Here is a 21,264-nt window from a genome sequence, read left to right as displayed (position 1 = left end):
ATCTGTTGTTGATCTGAGAGAAGTCAGGACTAGGTCAAAGAACTGTTTACTCTCCATCATCTTGCCTCCCCCTGTCCCCGTCATTTCAGAAAATTTTACTTTTTTCTCTTAAACAAATTTATTTCTTTTTCTTTGGGGAGTGTCTTTTGCCACATAGTAAACTTGCCTCTTCTTCATCACTTTTCCCATATTGTGTTCTGCTCCTCTCCTCTTCTTTTTCCCAAGCCATTCTCTGTTGCCAGGGCCTTCAACTCTTTAATAGCCTTTGATTCTCTTCCTAGGGTTCTGTCTAAATAATTCACAGCCATGCTGAATTAACAGACAGCTGTTCCCCATGGTCCCAACACTAGTTGGGCCAGGATAGAGGTCCATTCCATGGCCTATATTAAAATCTTTTCCCTTCATACTTTCTTTCTGAAATAGCCTCCCATTTCAAGCGTTAGTGTGTTAAGGGACAGGTCAATTCTCCTAGAGCCTCCACAGTTATGGAGCGTAGCATCTGAAGGAGTTGCAGGGCAGCCTTTGCTGATATAGGTGTGGTGGATAAATGTGTTGCAGATGAGATAAATTGGAGGCAGAGGGAAGAAGAGAGAGGTCAGACAATACAACGGCATCGAGGTTAGAGAACAGCAACTGTCTCTCAATCTCCTTGTATCATACTCTCACACGAGGAGATCCATTCTGCAGGTCTGGGTTGGATCTTCAGCAGCCACTGTCAGGTGGCTCCTGTGTATTCCAACAGCTCCTGTGTATTCCAACACTAGTGCACTCACAATCACCCAATTTACTCTGGAATATTGCTCAATGCTCTTATTTATTTTCTCTGGATGTTCTACTGGGTTCTTCTGTTCAGAGCATCCCTTTTCCTTGACTTTGTTAGCTATTATTTTACCTAAATTAAAAACCTCCTTCTGCTAGTTCAGGCCTCCTCTATCATTTCTCCTTTCATTTGGTCCATGGGTGGCCATTCCCAAGAAAATGTCTTCCTCAAGCCTGCTCTAATATATTAGGTGCCATAGATGATTGTGTCTGACTTGAACCTTACAAAGCAAGCAAAGGATCTTGGAGAGATCTTCATCTAAACCCTCCCAGATAGAGTCACCCTACCAACCCCTAGGATAAGATTGTTCAGGTGGAAGGAGAGGGTAAGTTGAATCTCATGGAGATGGTGATGGCTTTTAATCAAACAAATCAATCCCAAATCAGGACTGTATTGGCTCAAGTTTTATTTGTATTAAGTCAGGCATGGTATAGTGTACTCTCAATGAGTTAACTCTGCAAATGCAGGGGTATGCCTTCTTTGCAACAAAGAGTCTTAGAGAGTTGTCTGGGACATTGAGAGGTTGTTGCTTACCAAAGGTTATATAGTAGTTATCAGTAGTTATCAAGTCCTTCTGATTCCAAATCCATACTCTATCCACTACATTTTACTGCCTCTCATTTCTCATGGCAGGGGATCTGGGTTTTCTGGACACCCCAATATTTTGATTATCTGAACATTACTGTATTAGAGTACCCCAAAATTTTATACATTATAAAACATTGTATACATGTATTATTGTTATTATAATTTGCCAAGATTTGGAATACTGATATATTTCATGCTAAAATTACACTGAACACAACCCCACATTTTCCAGGGCCTTGCCATTCCTGGGGCATGAAGATGGATTTCCATTACTTCAACAGAAGCATTTGTCAATCGAGAATTCAGAATGCCAGCTCAGAGAAAGCTGGCAGTAATAGGGCTATGATGTTTGATGCCTGGAGCCTCATCTTCAGCAGGACCTTGGACACCAAAGTCCCAGGGCACCGGGTAAGGGAGAGCTCCTTCATTACAGACTCTTATCTTACCCCAGTCAGTCACCCTTTACCCTACTCACTCAGCCACGAATTATCAGGCTGAAACAAATGCAATGATTGGCTTAAAAATCAGTAAAATCATAATCTTTCCCCTTCCTTTTATTCTGAGGGAAGCCTGAATCTAAAATAAAAAGATTTAGGATTTATTCTAAGGGTTAGAACTTGGAAGAGCCTCTCTTTCCAATCCCAATCCTGCTCCCGTATCCATGCGCAAAACATTGATACTCCTTGGCTTTCAGATACTTCTTCCCTCATGTTTGCTTTATGGATTTTCAAACTCTGACAATCCTTTTGGATTCATGGATCCTTCTAGACTCCAGAATACCTGGGGCAGAGGCTTATGCAGAAGATTTTAGAATTCCTAGGGGAGATGCTTGAGCATAAGAGACAGAGAAAGTTCAATGGGGAAGAAAGGAATCTCTGAAATAGGAAACTGAGGCTGTGGGCAGCTGCCCCTCATGTTCATTTAATTTCTCTCACTTAACCAGCCCCAGATGTTCAGGGAGGGGCTGCTTCTGTTCTTAGGTTTCTGCTGCAGCAAGGGAATATGGGCTCCTTTGATGGGCTTCTTTCCTACAGTTGCCCTGCCCAGTTCTCACTCTTAACACACTGCAAGATATGGAGGGCTTTAGCCATTCTGCCTGCTAGGGGAAGTTTCTGGGTTTGAGCATTTGAGGAGGTACTTACAATTCGAGGTTTGAATGGGGGCTTGATCTTCTTTTGCTCTAGCAGCACCCAGTCAATCTCCTTGAAAAAGGGATGCTGTCGGATAGCTTCCTCACCGCTCTGCGTAGCCACACAGCCCAATCGCTTATTGGGATTTTTTGTCATGAACTAGAAGAGGAAGAGATGGTGAGATGACATTAATAAAAAAGATCCACTTTTGTAGGAGAAAATGGGATAGGAACAGAATGATCTTCCATTGCCCCTTCACTTCTCTGCCCTTTTTACTCTGTCATCTTTAAACCTCCTCTTCCTCCTCTCTGAATAAAACAATATGGCAGAGTGGAAAAAATGCTAGATTTGGAGTTTTGTAGGCTTAAATTCCATCCTATACTGACTCTGTTGCCAAGTCATTTAATCTCTGTCAGTCTTGGTTTCTTCTTTTATGAAATGAAAACATTACTATACTTACCTCCCAAGATCAAATGAAAAAATAAAAAAAGTTTGTCTAAGCACTTTGCAGATCTCAGAGTGTCTTATAAATGTCAACTATCAGAATCTTGGCACAAGATTGCACAAAGTCCTGCTCATATGCCTCACTGTGACTTGAAGATTTGAAGACCAAACACTGTTCACTGAAAGGTCTGGTAGTTTCTACCATGTTGAAAAGGTTTTCAGTATGACCCCAGTAACAGGCTCAATCTATTTTCCAATGACTAACCTTAGCTAACTACAAAGAGGCTAATCTTTCTCAGGCTGGCAACCTATTGATGAATGTTTTGATCATAGCAACACATCAAACAAGGAACTAATATGGCCGTCAGTCCTTTGTGGTCCTTTGTTCAGTGATGGTGGCGGTGGCAGGAGACCCAGTAGAAGGTGTTGAAAATCACACAGTTTAAGACTCAATAAGTTTTCATTTAACTATTGAAACTCTGAATGTAAAATCTTTGCTCAATGACCAGTGAGTGGATATGTAGATGGAAGAGTTAGTGGAACTATATTACTCTTGACATTATTGCTATAAGTAAAATTTAAGGAAACAAGGAGGTTGTAGCAATTAGAATAATCAGAAATCTAACCAATGTAAATTAGCTGCCACAACAAGGAGACCAAGAGGCCAGAAAGTACCTTAATCAACAAACATAAGTCTTACTTGCCAAACATAAAGAGATGGCTGCCAAAAGCAAGATGAGATTAGGATATAAACTCATTTGTAAAAATCTTTCATTGCAGGATGATGGATTGAGATGAGGCACATTGTCTTCTAAAGCAGAAAGAAACAGGGGAAAGTAAAGCCTGTTTGTACAAATCATGGTAAGAGATCCAACTAAGCAAAGTCACCCCAAACAAATGTACCCCAAGAGCATTCTACGCTGAAAGTGAAAAGAGACAGGCAGCAGAAAAGTAGAAACAATTTGTAAAAATGTTTTTAACAAATCATTTATTCAATCAAGAGCAATGGAATCAATACACTTAGTCCCTAATAGAAAGTTCCCAATGTGTTGACAGAAAAAATATTAAAGACAAGGAATAAGTGATTATTGATTGATTATGGTCCTAGAATCAGGAAGACTTGAGTTCAAAATCTATCTCGGACACTTACTGGCTGTATAATCCTAGGAAACACATATAACCCCTCTCGGTTTCAATGTCTTTGTTTGTAAAATGAGGGTCCTTACATTATACGGCTATTGTGAGAAAAAAATTACTAACATCATGAATTGCTTTTAAAATACTACTAAAAAAACGTAAAACACTGCTATTATAATTCTCAACTGCTAGTTCACCTTCCTCCCAGGCCACTTTTACTGGTCTCTAACTCCAGCCACATATTGATCTCCATCCCTGGGAACTGACTTGTGTATAACAAGTACTTAATGAATATTTATTCAATAGAATTGAATTCTGGCCATAGATTAACTTCTACCATTGGCCAAAGCTTGTACCCCCTAATATCAGTTGGTCATAGATTGATCCTTGGCTTTGGCCAGAAATCGATCTTGAGATCAGAGTACAGATTGTTCCTTAATCCTGGATTCAGACTAATCCTTGTGCATAGTGCCTAATAAATGTTTTGTTAAACTGAATTTAACTGAACCTTGGTCACAGACTGACCTCTAACACTGGCCAAAAACTGAGCCTCTAATATCGGTCATGGATTGACCCATTGGCTCTGATCATGATTTGATCTCTAAGTACAGATTGTCCCTTATTCCCCTGGATATAGACCAACCCATGTGCATAATAAGTATTAAGACTTAATGATTCACAGGAAAGCCTATTAACAAAGTGAACCATTCTAACTGTGACCGAGGTTTCTGAGAGCTTGCTATCTAACAAACTGAATTTGATATTTAAATGACTTCTATGTGCAGTACAGACTTGGAAGAGACAGGTATAGACAAAGAATGATCTTTGCCCAAATAAGATTATTTGGCAGTAATGATCATCTTTCAACCAGTGACCCCCAGATCTTCAGTTTCATGCTATACAATACTTATTGGGTATTCCAAACTGGATATTGAGAGACATCTCAAACCCAGCACATCCAAATTGGAAATCATTAGCTCCCTCACCCAATAATCAATGATCCGGCCCTCTCTCCTTCCTTCTATAAATGGCACCACTATTCTTCTAGTGTCCCAGTTATATAGGCATCATTTTCAACTCCTCAAGCTTCCTCACTCCATATATCTGATCAGTTGCCAAATCTTGATATCTCTCCAACTATAGCTTTTCTCCCACCTGAGCCCATTTTCTAAGCCTTGCTTTACACCCTCATCACTTGAACTACTTCTTCTTTGAACTACTAGTCTTCAAATTAGTCTTTCTGTCTCATGTCTCTCCCACTGTACTCTATAATTCACATTGATACCAAAGCAATTTAGTTCTAACTATGTTGCTTCCCTCCATAGTCAATCCCTAGTGGCTCCCTATTGCCTTTAGGATAAATCATAAACTCCTCTGTTTAGCTTTGAAAGCTCTTTACCACTTGGCCCCAAGCTATTTTCCAGCTTCTTTAGATATCACTCTCTCTTCCTCTACAAACTGGCTTTATCTATTTCTTCCACATAGCATTCCATTTCCTTTGTATCAGTTGTCTCCATATCTGAAAAAAAGTCCTCCCTCCTCAGCTCTGCTTCCTAGACTGCCCCTCTGCTTTCAAGATATCACTCAAGTACCATCATCTCATCAAGAGTTCTTTATTTTGTTTCTGTTATTTTTCCCTTTGATATTGTGAAGCCTGTATACTCCTTCTTAGAAGAATCCTTTCTACTAGAAGTTAGTGAAAATAAAGGTTTTCTTCCCATCCAAATGCATAGACCCTTTGAAATCTATTTACAGATCCCCAAAGGAATAAGTTAAAAACCCCTGTGTTATAAAGAAGCTTTTCCTTATTCTCCCAACTTCTAGGAACTTCCTTTCTTAACTAATGCTGCATTTCTTCTTTATTTTTATTTTAAGTGAATATATGATATAATATAACATTCCATAACAGCATACATGATACTTTAACATAACATGACTAATGTAACAAAACAAAACTCATAATATGTAAAGTAACAATAGGACATAATGTAACACAATGCAACATAATTTCATTTTTTGTACTTGTATCCCTAGCACCCACCATAATATCTGGCATATAGATGTTTAATAAATAATTCTTCATTGAATTATATGAAGGAAAAATTAGAGTATGAGATAATGGAGAAATATTACTTATTGAGGGAATTGTAGTATAATTGGCATGTGGAAATGCTAGCCTGCCCTTTGGTAGTGGCATTGCAAATAGAAAGAAGCAGAAAGGTACAGAAAGAATATTGTAGGAATAGAATCAACAGGACTTAGAAAACCGATATAAGAAGTGCATTGGGAAAAGTTAAAGAGAATTCCAAGGCTATGAACATGGGTGAATAGGTAAGTAAATGATGATGCAATAGATAGACTTAATAAAGTCAGGCAGATGATGATAAGCTTGGTTTTGCATGTGATGCCTTTAAAGTATGCTCCTAGGACTTTGACACAGTATCCTGTATGCATTTGCAAATGTGAATCTGAAATTCAAGAGAAAGGAGCTGGAGATTAAGATTGGGGAATTATCTCCATTGAAAGGAGAGTTAATGTTCTGGAAACAAATGAGTTTATAAAGGAGAAAATATATAGAAAGAAGAGGACTAAATCCAAAGCCTTGGAAAATGCTTGCTTTATGGAGTGGTGGAGGAAGGCAAGGAGCCAGTAAAAGGGGAAAAAAGGGGAGAGGAAGAAATTTATAGTGTAACATATATTTAAAAGGAATAGCAAGATCTACATAATAGATTTGCATCTTTTTATATTATGTTATGGAAATGCTTGTTTTATTCCATAAATTTAAAAAATAAGAGAGGAATCAAGAAAGCTTAATCCCTTTGAGACCTTGGGAGCAGAGCTAATACACAATTAGTCAATAGTGCCATATGCTTCAGAGAGATAGAAGGAAAAGCTTAGCAAGAAGCTGGGATACCTCCTTTCCTGAAAGAGAAAGGAAGCAGAACAGAGTGGGTGAGGGAGTGTAAAGGTTTTAGAATAGACTCAGTCCCAGTAGATGACCTTGATCTTCCCATTAAAGAGGAGGTCAAGTCATCTGCTATTTAAGGGTGAGATTTGGGGATTTGAGGATTTTAAGAAGCAGAGGTGAAGAGAAAATACATTTTTGGGCTTGAGAGACAGTCTAGACAAAAGTTTAGAGGTCAGAGATGGGGAAGGAACAACAATTTAAGCCAGTTTGGTAGGATGCATGAAAGGGAATGATTATAATAAGTCTGGAAAGGTCAACCAGAACTAGATAGTAAAGTGTTTGCCTTACTTTCTTCAGCTGTAAAATGGGTTTAATAATAGTTGTGAAAATCAAATGAGATAATAATTGTGATCACTTAATGTAGGGCATGGCATATAGTAGGTGCTAAATAAATTTTTCCTTCCATTCCTCTTTCCTTCTTTTTCTTCCTTCCTTCCTTCCTTCCTTTCCTCTCTTCTTTCCTTCTTTCCCTCTCTCCCTCCTTCCTTCCTTACAGCCCCTCAAAATGATCTAATTTCTAAGATATTTTTCAACTTGAATTTGTTTCCAAGATTTGTAAAGGTAAACAGGGAAAAGAGTATGTGATAATAGACAAAGCCCAAATAGAAATTTTCTCCTTCTGTCAAAGGAACAAAACAATACACACTCTGCTCATTTTAGAGAGTTTGCAGGATGAAACAATGAAAATAAGACAGTGGTTGTGAAGCATAAAGCATTTTGACTTGTGAGAGGAATCAGTGTGGTAGAAATGGACATTTTTTTCTAGTACTATAAGTGAGAACGTTTATGAAAAGCCACACTGCTATGAAGATGCAATTTTTATTTAATTCAGGCGTTCTCTCTCTCTCTTTCTCAATACACACTCTGTCTCACTCTGTCTCTCTTTCATTATCTCTCACCTCCCCCCCCATGTTTCTCTCTCTCTCTCTCTCTCTCTCTCTCTCTCTCTCTCTCTCTCTCTCTCTCTCTTTCTGTCTCTTTTTCTGTCTCTGTCTCTCCTCCTTTGAACCACCACTTGCACCCTGGATGTGATGTATTAGTAATCAAAAATAACAAAGTAGCTTGAGTTTATTGCATTTTGCGTTCTTCCTCCTCCCACCCCCCAAAATCTGATGTAGGAACAGACAAACTTAGAGAGTGTACAACCACAGAGAACACAAACATTCTGTTTCTTTCCCACAAAAAGAACAATTTATCCCAGTCTATGTCCTTCTGACAGCAGTCCATGAACTATGCCTGAACTCTCAGCGCAATGCCTACCCTTAGGTTTTCCAATTCAGCTAGGAAAGGGAATAAAAAAGACATGGGGGAAAGGAGAGATGAGAGAAAGAAAGTCAAGGAAAGAAAAGAAGAGAAAAGGGGAAATGGGAAGACAAAGAAAAAGAGAGAATGATGAATGAATGAGCAAAAAAGCAGACACTTTGCCTACCACCTGATTGAGAGATACAGTTAGGTCTGTACCCCAAAGAGATCAAAATAAAGAAGAAAAGGATACATGTTTATCCATATATTTACAGCAATTCTTTCTGTAGTGGCAAAGAACTGGAAATGAAGGACAGGCCCATCAAATGGAGAAGTGCTGAACAAGTTATCACATATAAATATAATGGAATGCTATTGTGCCATAAGAAATATTGAAAGGGATGGCTTTAGAACAGGGTTTCTTAAACTTTTCCTACCCATGACCCTTTTCACCCAAGAAATTTTTATGTGACCCTGGGAATATAGGAATATAAAATAGGTATACAAATCAGACATTTACTGAAAAAAAAAAATCATAATTTTTCAACCTCCACATTCAAATACAGGACTCCATATGAGGTCATGAACCACAGTTAAGAAGCTGGGTTTTAGAGGACCAATAATGAAATGTGTTATTCCCCCTCCCAAAAAAAGAGGTGAGTGGACTGGGGGCAATATATATGTAATAGCTTTTTATTTACAAGATATATGCATGGGTAATTTTTTCAGCATTGATCCTTGCAAAAACTTCTGTTCCAACTTTTCCCCTCCTTCCCCTCACCCTTTCCCCTAGATTCCCCATACATGTTAAATATGTTAAAGTATGCAACATATATTTTTGGATATTGCCAATATAGGCATTTATTTTCCTTTATTAGGCATATTTTTCATAAAGGTTTTCTTTTTCTTTTTTTTTCTTTCAGTAGGAAAATGGAAGGGAAAAAGGAGGAAAAGCTCAAATGCTTGGATTCTGGGAAGATGGTAGAGTAAGTTGGTAAATTTCAAACTCTTCCAATTTCTCCCACAAATAGAACAAATTTGTGACCCAGGGCCAACAAAGACTGGTGAGAAACCAAGAAGACTTGGGGAAGAACAGGGGTCCTCTTGATACAACCCAATAAGATCTGAAGAAAGGCCCCTTATTCTGTCTGAAGTGTGAGCACTTCCAGGCTAGCTCCACAGAAACATTAAGTGGGATGCCTCAAGCTAGTTAGGTGTGACTGAAGCCTCAGAAGGAATCACAGAGATTTTGACCTCCCCAACTGTTTATTAAATTGAGATTTGAGTCCAGAAAGATAGAGTGGGCCTTGGTAGATTGGGAAAATCAATCTCAGCTGTGCTTCTGAGACCTGGCCCTGTCTGAGAAGGAACCAAAACCCACTAAGTGCAGAAGCAACAGGGCAGAGGCACTGCTGGCTTAAGCAATTGCCTGAGAGGGTGAAACTCTTGGTTAGGAGTTCCTGGTCAGAGTGGAGAGTTGAGGAGAAGTTTGGGGCACAATCCCCCCACTTAATGTTTGGAAGTACTTACACTAATACCTCTCATTAAAAAAAATAAATAAATAACCAGGAAAGAAGAAATAAAACACATTATAGGAATAGGGAAGACTTCAGAGCACAACACATTAGTAAAAAACAACAATAACAACAACAAAAACAGCTTCTACCCCAAAGAGTACTATGAAATAGTTCCCTGCCCAGTCCCTTGAAAGGGATTGACTGGATGAAACTTTCTTAGTTTATGAGATTAGGCCTAAATCACATGATTCGTATACCCAGAGGGGAAGATGAGATCTTGGGCCTGGGTTTCAGGAAGTCATATGATCCCTATTCCCAGTCTTGAACCCTGGGTTACAGGGGTCTCTAAAGTCAGGCCCACAGGAAGTGATGTGACTCACAAGAAGCAGACAAAGTTGGTGATCATTAGTCAAGGATGGTTTTTTTTCATAATCTTTTTGTTTTTCTTGGATGATTTTAATTTTTTTCTTTAGTATTTCCTCAATGTTTCATTTGGTTTTTGAGTTCTTTTTTGAACTTGTGTGAAACAGGTGCTAGACTCCTTTCCCAAGTTATTAATCAGAGACATCTTCAGGTACAAAGATTCCTGCAGGGAGAGGCCTAGACACTCACCTGGTAGCCATCCCAACCCCCATCATATGCTCCAGGAACCTGACCAGCTTTCACCTTCTCAGGTTTAAATAACAAAAGACCCAAGACCCCTCATCCAAGAAAAACAAAAAGATTATGAAAAAAAAAAAGTTAACCATATAAAAAGAGGTACAGAGTCTCAAAGATGAAAATAATTCTTTGAAGTCGAAAAAAGCTATGAAGAGACAAGAAATAATAAAACAGATTATAAAGAATGAGAAAATAGAACAGAATGTGAAACAACTAATAAGAAAAACAACAGATATAGAAAACATCAATAAGAGAAATTATAAGAATAATTGGACTGCCAGAAAGTTGTAACCAAAAGAGAACCTTGATACACTAATGCAGGAAATAATTCTAGAAAATTGTCCTGGAGTGATATAACATGAATGAGAAAGTAGAAATAGAAAAAATCCACTGATCACCACTTATAGGAGATCCTTTGTGGAAAACACACAGGAATATTATTGCCAAATTTTGAAACCCCCCCAGATCATAGAGAAAAATTTTGCAAGAAACAAGGGAAAAAAACAATTAAAATAGTGTGGATTTACAATTAGAATTGTAAAAGATTTATCAGCAGCTACAATAAAAGACCACAGGTCTTGGAATCATATTTACAGACAAGCAAAAGAACAAGGCCTGCAGCCAAAAAAAAAAAAAAAAAATGTCATATCCAGCAAACTTATCTATAATTTTCAATGAGGAAAAATGGACATTCAATGAACTTGCAGATTTTCAGGACTTTCTCTCAACCAAACCCAAACTTAACAGAAAAGTTAATATAAAAATTAAAGAGTAATTTTAAGGAAGTCCAATATGGACAAATTGTTTAAATATGGACAATTTTTTTGTTTTTGTTTTTTTTCTACATGTACACTTTATGTTTAGGATTTACACCAATAATAGAGTAAGTTCAAAAGAAAGATCGGCAGAATAAAGATAAAAATAGTAATCATGTTTTACAAATGAGGTGCAGAAGAAAAATAGACACAGAGGCATTAGAGGAGGGAGGAGGGCTCATAGTTCTGAAAACCTATTCATATCATCAGAAATGGGTTCAGTAGACAACATTACATGTAAACCACGAAGGGTATTGCACCCTCCAAAATCTATAAAGAAATAAGGGGGGAGGGATAGGTGGATGAAGAAGCAAAGGGTGAGGTGAAGAAGACAAGGAGGGGATCCCTGGGTGGAGGGAGATTGAGTAATAGTAAACCAAATTATGGAGAAGAATTTAATGAAAGAGTTATCAGGGATAGGAAATACATTTGTATATGTGGGATGTGTGTGGGTGTGAGTCTATTTATGTATGTATAAATCTACATAAAAATAATATCTTAACTGTAACTTGCTTAGGGGCATGGGGGAGGTGAAAGCAAGATATGTGTGTGTGTGTGTATGTATGTATAGATCTACATATATATATATATAAATATATTCTTTTTTACCTATAGCCTGTTTGGGGGGTGGGGTGGGAAATGAAAGGGGGAAAGAATAAAGCTAATAAGGTGTGCAGCAGAGAACAAAAGAATAATTTACAAGGAAGTAAAGAAAAGATGGACTATAATTTCTTCTACTAATACATATATATACTTTCTTAAATTGCTATCTGTTGTTATATACTTTGAATCCTCCCTGATGTTCTTCTGGGCACATGATAATGTTCTCTTTAGTTTTCTTTCATTTTGCTTTGTACTGTTTTTCTGTTTTTCTTATTGCTTATTCTATTTCTTCAATAAAATAAATTTGGAAAAAAAAAAGATAATTAAATTAAAAAAGAAACTGGTTTTAAGGCAGAGATAGAAGGGAGGCTAAGGGAATAATGAAAGAGGTTAAAGGAAAGATACTCACTGCTTTGAGAATACTGACAGCTTCTTTGCTGAGCCATACTGGGTAGAGCACATCATCATGGAGGATGGATTCAAAGAGATCATCTTCATTGTCAGCTTCAAATGGTGGCTGCCCAGCCATCATCTCATACATCAGCACTCCTAGGGCCCACCAATCCACTGAGGGGCCATATTCCAATTCTTGAAGGATCTGTTCAGGATGGGGGAAAAAATTAGTTAGTGACAGGTCCAGGACCCTTGCAAGAGTCAATAAAACTTGGGCAGACAACAAGGGGAGAGGACCAGAGAAGAAGAGTGAGGGGGTAGCTCTGAGTGTTGATCTTTTTCAGATTGGGGTTTTTCCCTTATTAAGAGAGGTATGTGCCAATGATGTGTGCTTGACCAATACAGAGACCAAAACAGTCCCTGAACTTGCCCCACCTGTAAAAAAATGAAACACGGTTTTTCTACATGGTACATGAGGCCTCCTTATCTGTCTGAAACAGGTTAGGTGGCATCTCACTTAGAAGTGGGATGGGTACAATAGCATATCCAGGCTCTCCTCGCTCTAGAATTATAATGAATTGGGAACATTAAACATAGATCATAGAGTGAGAAAGAAAATAAGAGATGATTAACTACCATCCTCTTATTTAACAAGATGGGGAAACTGAAGTGCAGGGAATTGAGTCATCATAGAAGAAAGAACTCTAATTACAAAGTCTAGGTTAGAACCTGGCTAATTTTTCCACTTGTAACATTGGACAAGCAGCAATATTTGTGTTTGGGTTTCCTCATCTGTAAATGAGAGAATGCATAGATGACTTCTAACATCTTTTCCAGTTTCAAACTCAAAGGGAAGTACCTAATGTTACACAGTTTGATAGAGAACAGAAATCAGTGAAGAAACCAGGCTTTGAACAGAATGGGATTTGCAGGCCCAGGTGCTCCATTCCTTTATCTTGCTATGTGACTTCATAATAACCTCACAGCCTTTCTGGGGCTGAGTAACTACTCAATGCCCTCCAAACAGGGCATCCTTCCAGGTCCCTGGTCCTTGTGATTCTTATGGAGACTGCAAAGGCTATTGATTAATAATCAACAGTACCACGACCAGACACTTCCCATCTCTGGATTCAGTTCCTCCCTGTTTTTTCCCCAGTTGCAATTTCCAGCATGAGGCACCATCTTTGGCTGAGCTATGAGATTCAAGAGGAGGAACTTAGGAAAGAAAGAGGCAGGATTGAGGGGTCTGGCTCCATTGAAGAATTTGAAATATAAGAAGGAATTTAAAGAAATTTAGCCAGCTTGAAAGTCTTCACTGACTGATGAGCTTGTTAATTTCTATGGCCTTTTTCTTGATGTCAAAAAGCATGGTTTTGTACCATGCAGGACAGTTAACTTTATTCTGTTACATGACTTGGAGGCAACTAGGTGATACAATAGATAGGGCACTAGTTTTAATCCAACCTCAAACATTTCCTAGCTGTGTGACCATGGGCAAGTTGCTTAACCCTGTGTGCCTCAGTTTCTTCATCCATAAAATGAGCTGGAGAAGAAAATGGTGAACCACTCCTATCAAGAAAACCCCAAGTGCCATCATGAAAAGTCAAACACAACTGAAATAATTCAACAAAAATTCTACTTCCTGACTTTGGCCAGCCATCTCACAGCATAGAGCATAGAGCATTGCCTTATATGAGTTGTAAGGCTCTTTTTTTAGTATAAAGTCTTACAATCCCATAATCCTCTCACTTCCCAATTCTATAATACTATGAAATGGGAGAATCGGTGAGAATGTAGTTTAGCATAGTTTACTCCTGTTGCAGAAATCACACAAAGGGCAAATCTTTTTGATGATGGGGTGAAAGCATCATTATCATGGGTCCTGAAGAGCATAGTGTTATTGCCCAGTTTTTCAAGTCCTTGACTTCCACACTTGCCCTTTCTTCACTCAACAGTATCTCCACCAGAGGGAGGGCAGAGGAAGGAGAAGTAAATAAAATACAAATCCATCCTAGTAGCTGCCTTTTGGAGCTCTGCTTTAAGGCTGGGTGGAGTTTATGGGAAAGTTGAAGGTATCACTTTTATCATTTCACTCTTTTGCTCTATAATCATTCACTGTAAACAGGAAAGTTCCCCTCAACAAGATTTATGTGAAGATAAGCTAATCTTTCCTTACCATGAAGCCTTAAGATTAGAAAAGGAGCCTTAAAAAACAAAATCCTTAACTAAGAAGAGAGAAGCTCCTTTAAACTTTTTTAAGGTTCACTTTGAATCCTACTTCTTTAATGAAATCTATTGTGATTGCTCAATTTTTCTAGAGGAGCAAAAGCCACTGCTTTTTTAAGTCACTGCTTTCAGTAACAGGGAGGAGGCTTTGCCTCCATTTTCCAATATGTTGGGAAGGTGACCTTTGGATGAACTTCACACTATCTTCCAGGTAGATCAGATTGAATTCTTGGTACCACCCTGCTCACCCTTCCCAGAGGCTTTCTACTTCTTTTGGGGTGCCATCTTTTATAAAATGCCTGCTAGGCTTAATTCTGATAATCTCTACTTCCTGATTGCCTTCTTGAAGACTAAGGTGGTGACAGCCCACATCATGGGAGGGCATCTCGATTTGTAGTCAACACCCAGTGTGGATGGAAATTGCAACTGGGGAAAAAACAGGGAGGAACTGAATCCAGAGATGGAAGTGTCTGGTCGTGGTACTGTTGATTATTAATCAATAGCCTGAGATGGATGTGAAGGAGAAGAAGATAAGCCAGAAAGATCTGCTGAAGGAAGTCTGCCAAAACCCAGGACACACAGTGAGAAGAAATAGATTGGGCCAGGGTCAACAAATACCCCAGAATGCCACCTCTCATCCTTTTATCCCTTGCTTCTAATGACCGCAAATCCTTCTACTTGTGTGCTTATTTGTACATTTGTATAGTTGCTTATGCTTTCCACATCAAACTAGGTAATTCCTTTTACATTTTCATAACAGCTATGTTAGGGCAGATACTATGACTCTCCCTATCTATCAGAGGAGGAACCTGTCAGAGAGGTTCAGTGACTGGATTGAGGTTATACAGTAAATTAGTGGTGGAGCTACTAGAACAATGGAGCTTCCTCACTTCCCAAGCTTGAGTTCGCTGGAGTACTTGCTGAAAGGGTATGAGTCAAGGATGGACTGATCCTTTCTACTCTTAAGAGAATTCACATATTGAGTGAGGTATCTAACAAGTGTTTTGAAAAAGATTGACCTAAGAGCATCATAGGGAAGAAAAGGTTTACAAAGACCCACTTGTTTCTATTTTATAACCATTAAAACCTTCCAATTGTTCTTTTAAGCATCTGTCATAGGCCATGTCAAAAATTATCTTTATCGCTCTATAGAGAATTTGATGTTTCTCTGGTCCACCAGGCTGATTTGGAGAAGCTGTGAACAAATGCAAACTTTAGAATGAGTTTATTTGTTTTTACTTTTAAAAAGCATAACAAGAGATGAAATTACCAACTTTGTTACCATTTTCAATTTAAACATACAGAAGAAATTTCCTTCCCTTCCCTACCTTATCCTATTGTTTTTGAAGGAAGAAAAAAAAAATAATAAGCCAAATCCCTTGAAAAGAAAAAGAGTTCTAAATTTATTGTTGGTGATTTGTGAGTGAGTGATAATTTAGTGAAAGCAACATTGAAGTGTGATGTATTTCTCTTAGTTCTGGACTACTATTAATTGATTACTTCCTCTTGATTGAATTCAGCAGGCTTCTCCTTTTCTATCTCCCATTCCCATGTTGATCACAGTTCCTTGGAGTATAAAAGTCAGCATAAGGCATAGGGAAATCTGATCATAGACCTTTGTGGGCTGTCCAGGGATAGGGAACTTACCTCTGGTGCAATGTAATCAGGAGTCCCACAGAAAGTGGTTGTGGTAACACCATTCAAAATCCCTTCTTTACACATCCCAAAATCAGCCAGCTTACAGTGACCTTCTGCATCGAGAAGAATATTATCCAGTTTCAAATCCCTGCATAGACAAAAGAATTAACATATTAACACTTCTCTGGCATAAAATATGGGTTTTGTCCTGAACTGGCAAATCCAGTTGGATAAGGATTCATTATCCCATGGAAATCTGAAGCAGCGAATTCTTTGAGGTAGGAAATATTTCCCAGATGATATCCTAAAGCTGCTGAAATGAAAATCTGAGTCTTGCAAAAACAAAAAAACAAAAAAACAAAAAACAAAAAAAAAAAAAACAAACAAAAAAAAAAAAAAGAAAAAGAAAAAAAATAAAAGAAAAAAGAAAAAAAGATTTTTTGCTTTCTCTCCTGGCATGGGGAAGAATCTCTGATAACACAAGGGAATATACTAGAGTTTTTGCAAATTATTGAAAAGACAAACATTTGCTATTTACCTTATATTTTACATTGATACAAGAGAGGTCCCATATCCTACCCTCAAGAAGTTGAAGATCTACTTGTAATGAAGAGAGCTATCAACCCACAGAGAGAGGACTGGGGAAACTGAATGTGGATCACAACATAAGCATTTTCACTTTTTGTTGTTGTTTGCTTGTATTTTTTTTCTCTCATTTTTTTCCTTTTTGATATGATTTTTCTTGTGCAGCATGATCATTGTATAAATATGTATACATATATTGGATTTAAGATATATTTCTACCATGTTTAACATATCTACGTAGGGGTGGGGTAAGGGGGAGGAGACTAGAACACAAGGTTTGGCAAGGGTTAATGTTGAAAAATTATCCATGTATGTTTTGAAAATAAAAAGCTTTAATTAAAAAAAAAAAGAAGTTGAAGAGCTAGTTGAAAGAACAATGTTTTAAGGCTTATAACACTTGACATCAAGTTCTGATGCTGCGGTTTTGAACTGAGAAACCCAGAGAAAATGAAGGCAAGAAGGGTCATTATAAGAAATTTTTCCCTCACGAGAATTTTGAATTTCAGTTTATCTTAATTAGGAGGACAATAATATTGGATTTACCTCCCTCACTGGTACACAAATCTAATTAGATTATTTATGTTGTTCTTCATTATGAAGAGTACCAGTCACCTCACAGGGTGAAGTCTTGACTCGTGGATAAATTGGATTTAGGAGAGGCAAAGTTTCAAAAAGTCATCAGCCTCTCTTCCAGAGTTATCAAAATCCAGATTATTTATATGAAAGTCATGTGAAAAATGTAAAAGATGCCACATAGAAAGAGACCTTCAGCATTATTATCAATACAAGTAAATCACATCTATCAATATAAGACAACATGGAATCAAGTATAGGACAGACTCCAAATATTTGGTAGTTCAGATGAAGGTGTGAATAACATGAGGAAGGATTTTATGGAAACTGGACCTAGATAGAAGCTGCAAGTTTGGATAGAAAGGGAAGATAGAAGGCATTTTTATAGAAGTAAGAGGAGTTTGGGCTGGCAGTAGTCACAGAAATATAACCATTAGTGACCCTGCTTTCTATAGCTAAAAAGAACATGGCACTCCTAGAAGAAAGTAAACAACCCAATAAGGAAAGAGGAGTTAAAGGCATTTGGAGGGAAATAGGAAATGGGGGAGGGTGGAGTAGAAGGCCCTGGAATACCATGTAAAGGAATTTGGCCTTGATCCTGAGGGCAAGGAGTGGCCACTGCAGGCACATGACTAGAGGAAAATAGTGTTTTAGGGATATCGGTCTGGCCAGAAGGAGAAGGATGGTGAACCAGGAGATCTACTAAGAAGTTAGAGTTTAGGCCGAATGGCTTTGTTTGGATTCTGGGTTTAGATACAGGAAAACATAGGTTTGAATCTCACCTTGGAAGCCTCAGATACTGACAGGTCATGTGTGAGATCCTAAACTGATCTTTTTTCTCATCTGTAAAATGAGGGGGTTGGACTTCCTGGCATTCAAAGGTCCCTTCCAGCTATAAATCCATGAAACTAAAATTACAATAGTAATCAAGTTATTTTAGTGTGTGCCTTCTCTGGAGATAAATCAAGTCCTGTTCATGAGGCATACTCATATAATAGGAGTCACCCACACGGAGCTTGGGTCAGGAATCAGGAAAACCTGAGTTCAAATCTGATCTCAGACACTTTCTAGACCCTGTACAAGTCACTTAAAATTTCCCCAGTTTCCTTATCTGTAAAATGACTTGAAGAAGGAAATAGCAATAACCACTCCAGTATCTCTGCCAAGAAAACCCCAAATGGGGCCATGAGGAGTTGGACAAGACTAAAACAGCTGAACAACAATTAGAGAGCCTGGGTCAGAGTTCAAATTTAACTTGCAACATTTACTAGCTGTGTGGCCCTGGGTAAGTCTGCCTCAGTTTCCTCAACTGCAAAATGAGGTTAATAATAGCTCCTATCTTACAGGATTATTACAAGAATTAAATGAGAAAATTTTAAAAAGCAGCTAGCACAATACCTGGCACATAGTAGGTACTATATAAATACTTGTACTTTCCCCCTCTTCCCTAATAAGTTTAGTGGCAGTGAGTAGTGTGAATCCTATACAGCAGGGCATCCCAAAGGATGCCTCCTCTAACGGAAACCAGAAATCTGCTTATTATTATTATTCTTTTCAAACAAAGAGTAAGAGGGTCTCTGGGACATTTTTGCTGAGGGGTCTGTGAACTCGAACTTTTGACATTGTTTAACATTATTCACTCAGTGCAGTGGTGGGAGCAGGAAATATTTTCAACTCTCTCCTCTCCAGCATGTGACCCAGTTTCCGACTTCCAGAGAGGGCAGGGACTAGCTCCAAAATGTGCTGACACAGCACATGAATGACTGCAGTTGGAGGAATAACAGCCATCACACAGGAGAAAATGTCTCTATTTGCTGGTCCCTCCAATTAACTGCCTTAGCAAAGCATAGCCAAATCTCCTTGGCAGTGGCTCTCAAGAGGGAGACTTTGTATTCAATTCACTTTTCTGCAAGCATTTATTAATTGCTTCTTGTTTGTAGAATTTTGGGCTAAGATAAGACAGACTCATTGTACTCAGAGAGCTTTTAAGGGGGTTGGGACACACACCCAGGTAGGAAGCATCCATGAGAGCTGCAGAATATTTAGCTTCTTTCCAGAGCCAGTTCAAAAGCCATTTTCTGCAGGGGGCCATTCCTGGTCCTTCCAGATGCCCAGGTCTTCTCCTTTCAGATTACATACATCTTTTCTATGAGTACTTTCTACGTCCCCAATAATCTGTTCCAGTGAGGTTTCCTCCCTTAAAATGGGCCTGGAAGGCAGGAGCCTTTTCTATGTTGTTGCCTTTCCTGACCATAGCATCTGAGACTATGTCCAAATTGTCCTGTATCTCTCTCCTTGGCACTTGGTTATGGAATGTTATCTGTCCCTTTAGACTGTGATCTTCTTGAGGGTGGGGACTTTTCTCTGAATCCCTAGAACTTTGCACAAAGACTGGCCCATAATAGGCACTCAGTAAATGCTTGTTGGCTGCCTTTCTTCATATCCCTTGTGTTTAGTGCAAAGCCTGGCACACAGTAGATAATTAATAAATATTTGCTGACTGTCTTTCTTCATATCCCTTGTGCTTAGCACAATGCTTGACATATAGTAGGCTCTTGAAGGCTGACTAAAGTGCTATTGGAATGTTGGATATCAGAGAAGACTTTCTGGAATCAGCAGCATTTAAGCTTTGCTTTAAAGGTTTAAAAAGGTTTAAAGGTTGAGTAGTCATCCAACACAGGTAGTTAGAAGGCATAGTAGATAGAGAACTGGGTCTGGAGTTAGGAAGACTCATCTTCCTGAATTCAAATTCGGCCTCGGGAACTTACTAGTTGAGTGACCCTAGACAAGTGACAATCCTGTTTACCTCAGTTTACTCATCTGTAAAATGGATTAGAAAAGGAAATGGCAAAGTCCTTCAGTATTTTTGCCAAGAAAACCATAAAGGGTTGGAAATGATTGAAATAACTAAATGACAACAATAATCCCTCAGGTGGAGAACAGGAGGAAGATCATCATCAATATGGAGACCAAAAGTAGGAAAGTAGGAAATATCAGAGTAAAGTCTGTAGGTGTGAACATGGGTGTGGAGGGGCAAGAAGTTTAAATGTGGGGTGGAAAGTTGTGAAAAGTCTTTGAAATTCAGGCAGAAGAGTTTTACACATGAGAAAAGTAAGGCAAACAAGGTTAAATAACTTGCCCAGGTTTACACAGCTAATAAATGTCTGAGGGCAAACAAACTTGGATCTTCTTGACTCCAGACCTGGCACCCTATCCACTGTGCTACCCAGCTGCCCCTGGGAGAACAACCAAAGATTTCTTCACATCAGAGATCCTGGATTAGAGGTGATAAAAAGCAAAGAAGAGGAGTACTGAATGAAGGGGTCAGGAAATCAGGTTGTTTTGCTGGTTCTGTCATTAATAAGATGGATGACAAACTGGGTGACTGAATGGTGAGTGTTCAGAAGAAATAATGAAAACCTAACAAATGCGTCAAAGGAATTTGATATTCCTATTTTGGTTTATAAATAGTTTTTACTGGTAATGAGTGAAATCAGAGATTCAATTTCCATGTGGGACAGCTTTCCATGTAAAGGGAATAGATATGATTAACAGGGCACATTAGAGGCTCTCCAGCCTCCAAACACTGATACCTGAAATGTCACCACCAGAGAGTCATTCCTTTTATCTTTTCAGACACCTCTTTTAAAATGTAAACTTTATATTTAAAGAAAGGAGACGTATTCAGTCCCCAAATCTTGGGGAAATAAAAGGGAAGGGAAGAGAGTTTATATCACACCTTCTATGTGCTAAGCACTGTGCTGCCTTTGTTTTTACAAATTTTATATCTTATTTGATCCTCATAACTACTCTGTGGGATAGGTGCTATAATTATCCTCATTTTATAGTTAAGGAAACTAAGGCAGACATTTATTAAGTGACTTGTCTAGGGTCACACTGCTAGTATATCCCTGAGGCTGGACTT

General features: G+C 38.4%; 1 protein-coding gene across 1 annotated transcript in view; it reads right to left on the bottom strand.

The window, feature by feature from the left end:
* The window catches only part of PRKCE (protein kinase C epsilon), a gene marked incomplete in the record, with an annotated part of 664,757 nt that overhangs the window by 39,283 nt on the left and 604,210 nt on the right, over positions 1–21,264 (bottom strand). Inside the window, 3 exon segments of the mRNA XM_074286727.1 lie at positions 2,551–2,697; positions 12,334–12,522; positions 16,191–16,329. Coding sequence (XP_074142828.1) covers positions 2,551–2,697; positions 12,334–12,522; positions 16,191–16,329 — 475 coding nt within the window.

Source organism: Sminthopsis crassicaudata, chromosome 2, assembly GCF_048593235.1.
Source record: "Sminthopsis crassicaudata isolate SCR6 chromosome 2, ASM4859323v1, whole genome shotgun sequence".
In the NCBI taxonomy this organism is placed as follows: domain Eukaryota; kingdom Metazoa; phylum Chordata; class Mammalia; order Dasyuromorphia; family Dasyuridae; genus Sminthopsis; species Sminthopsis crassicaudata.
The sequence above is the reverse complement of the archived record's forward strand: the minus strand, read 5'-3'. Positions and strand labels throughout refer to the sequence as shown.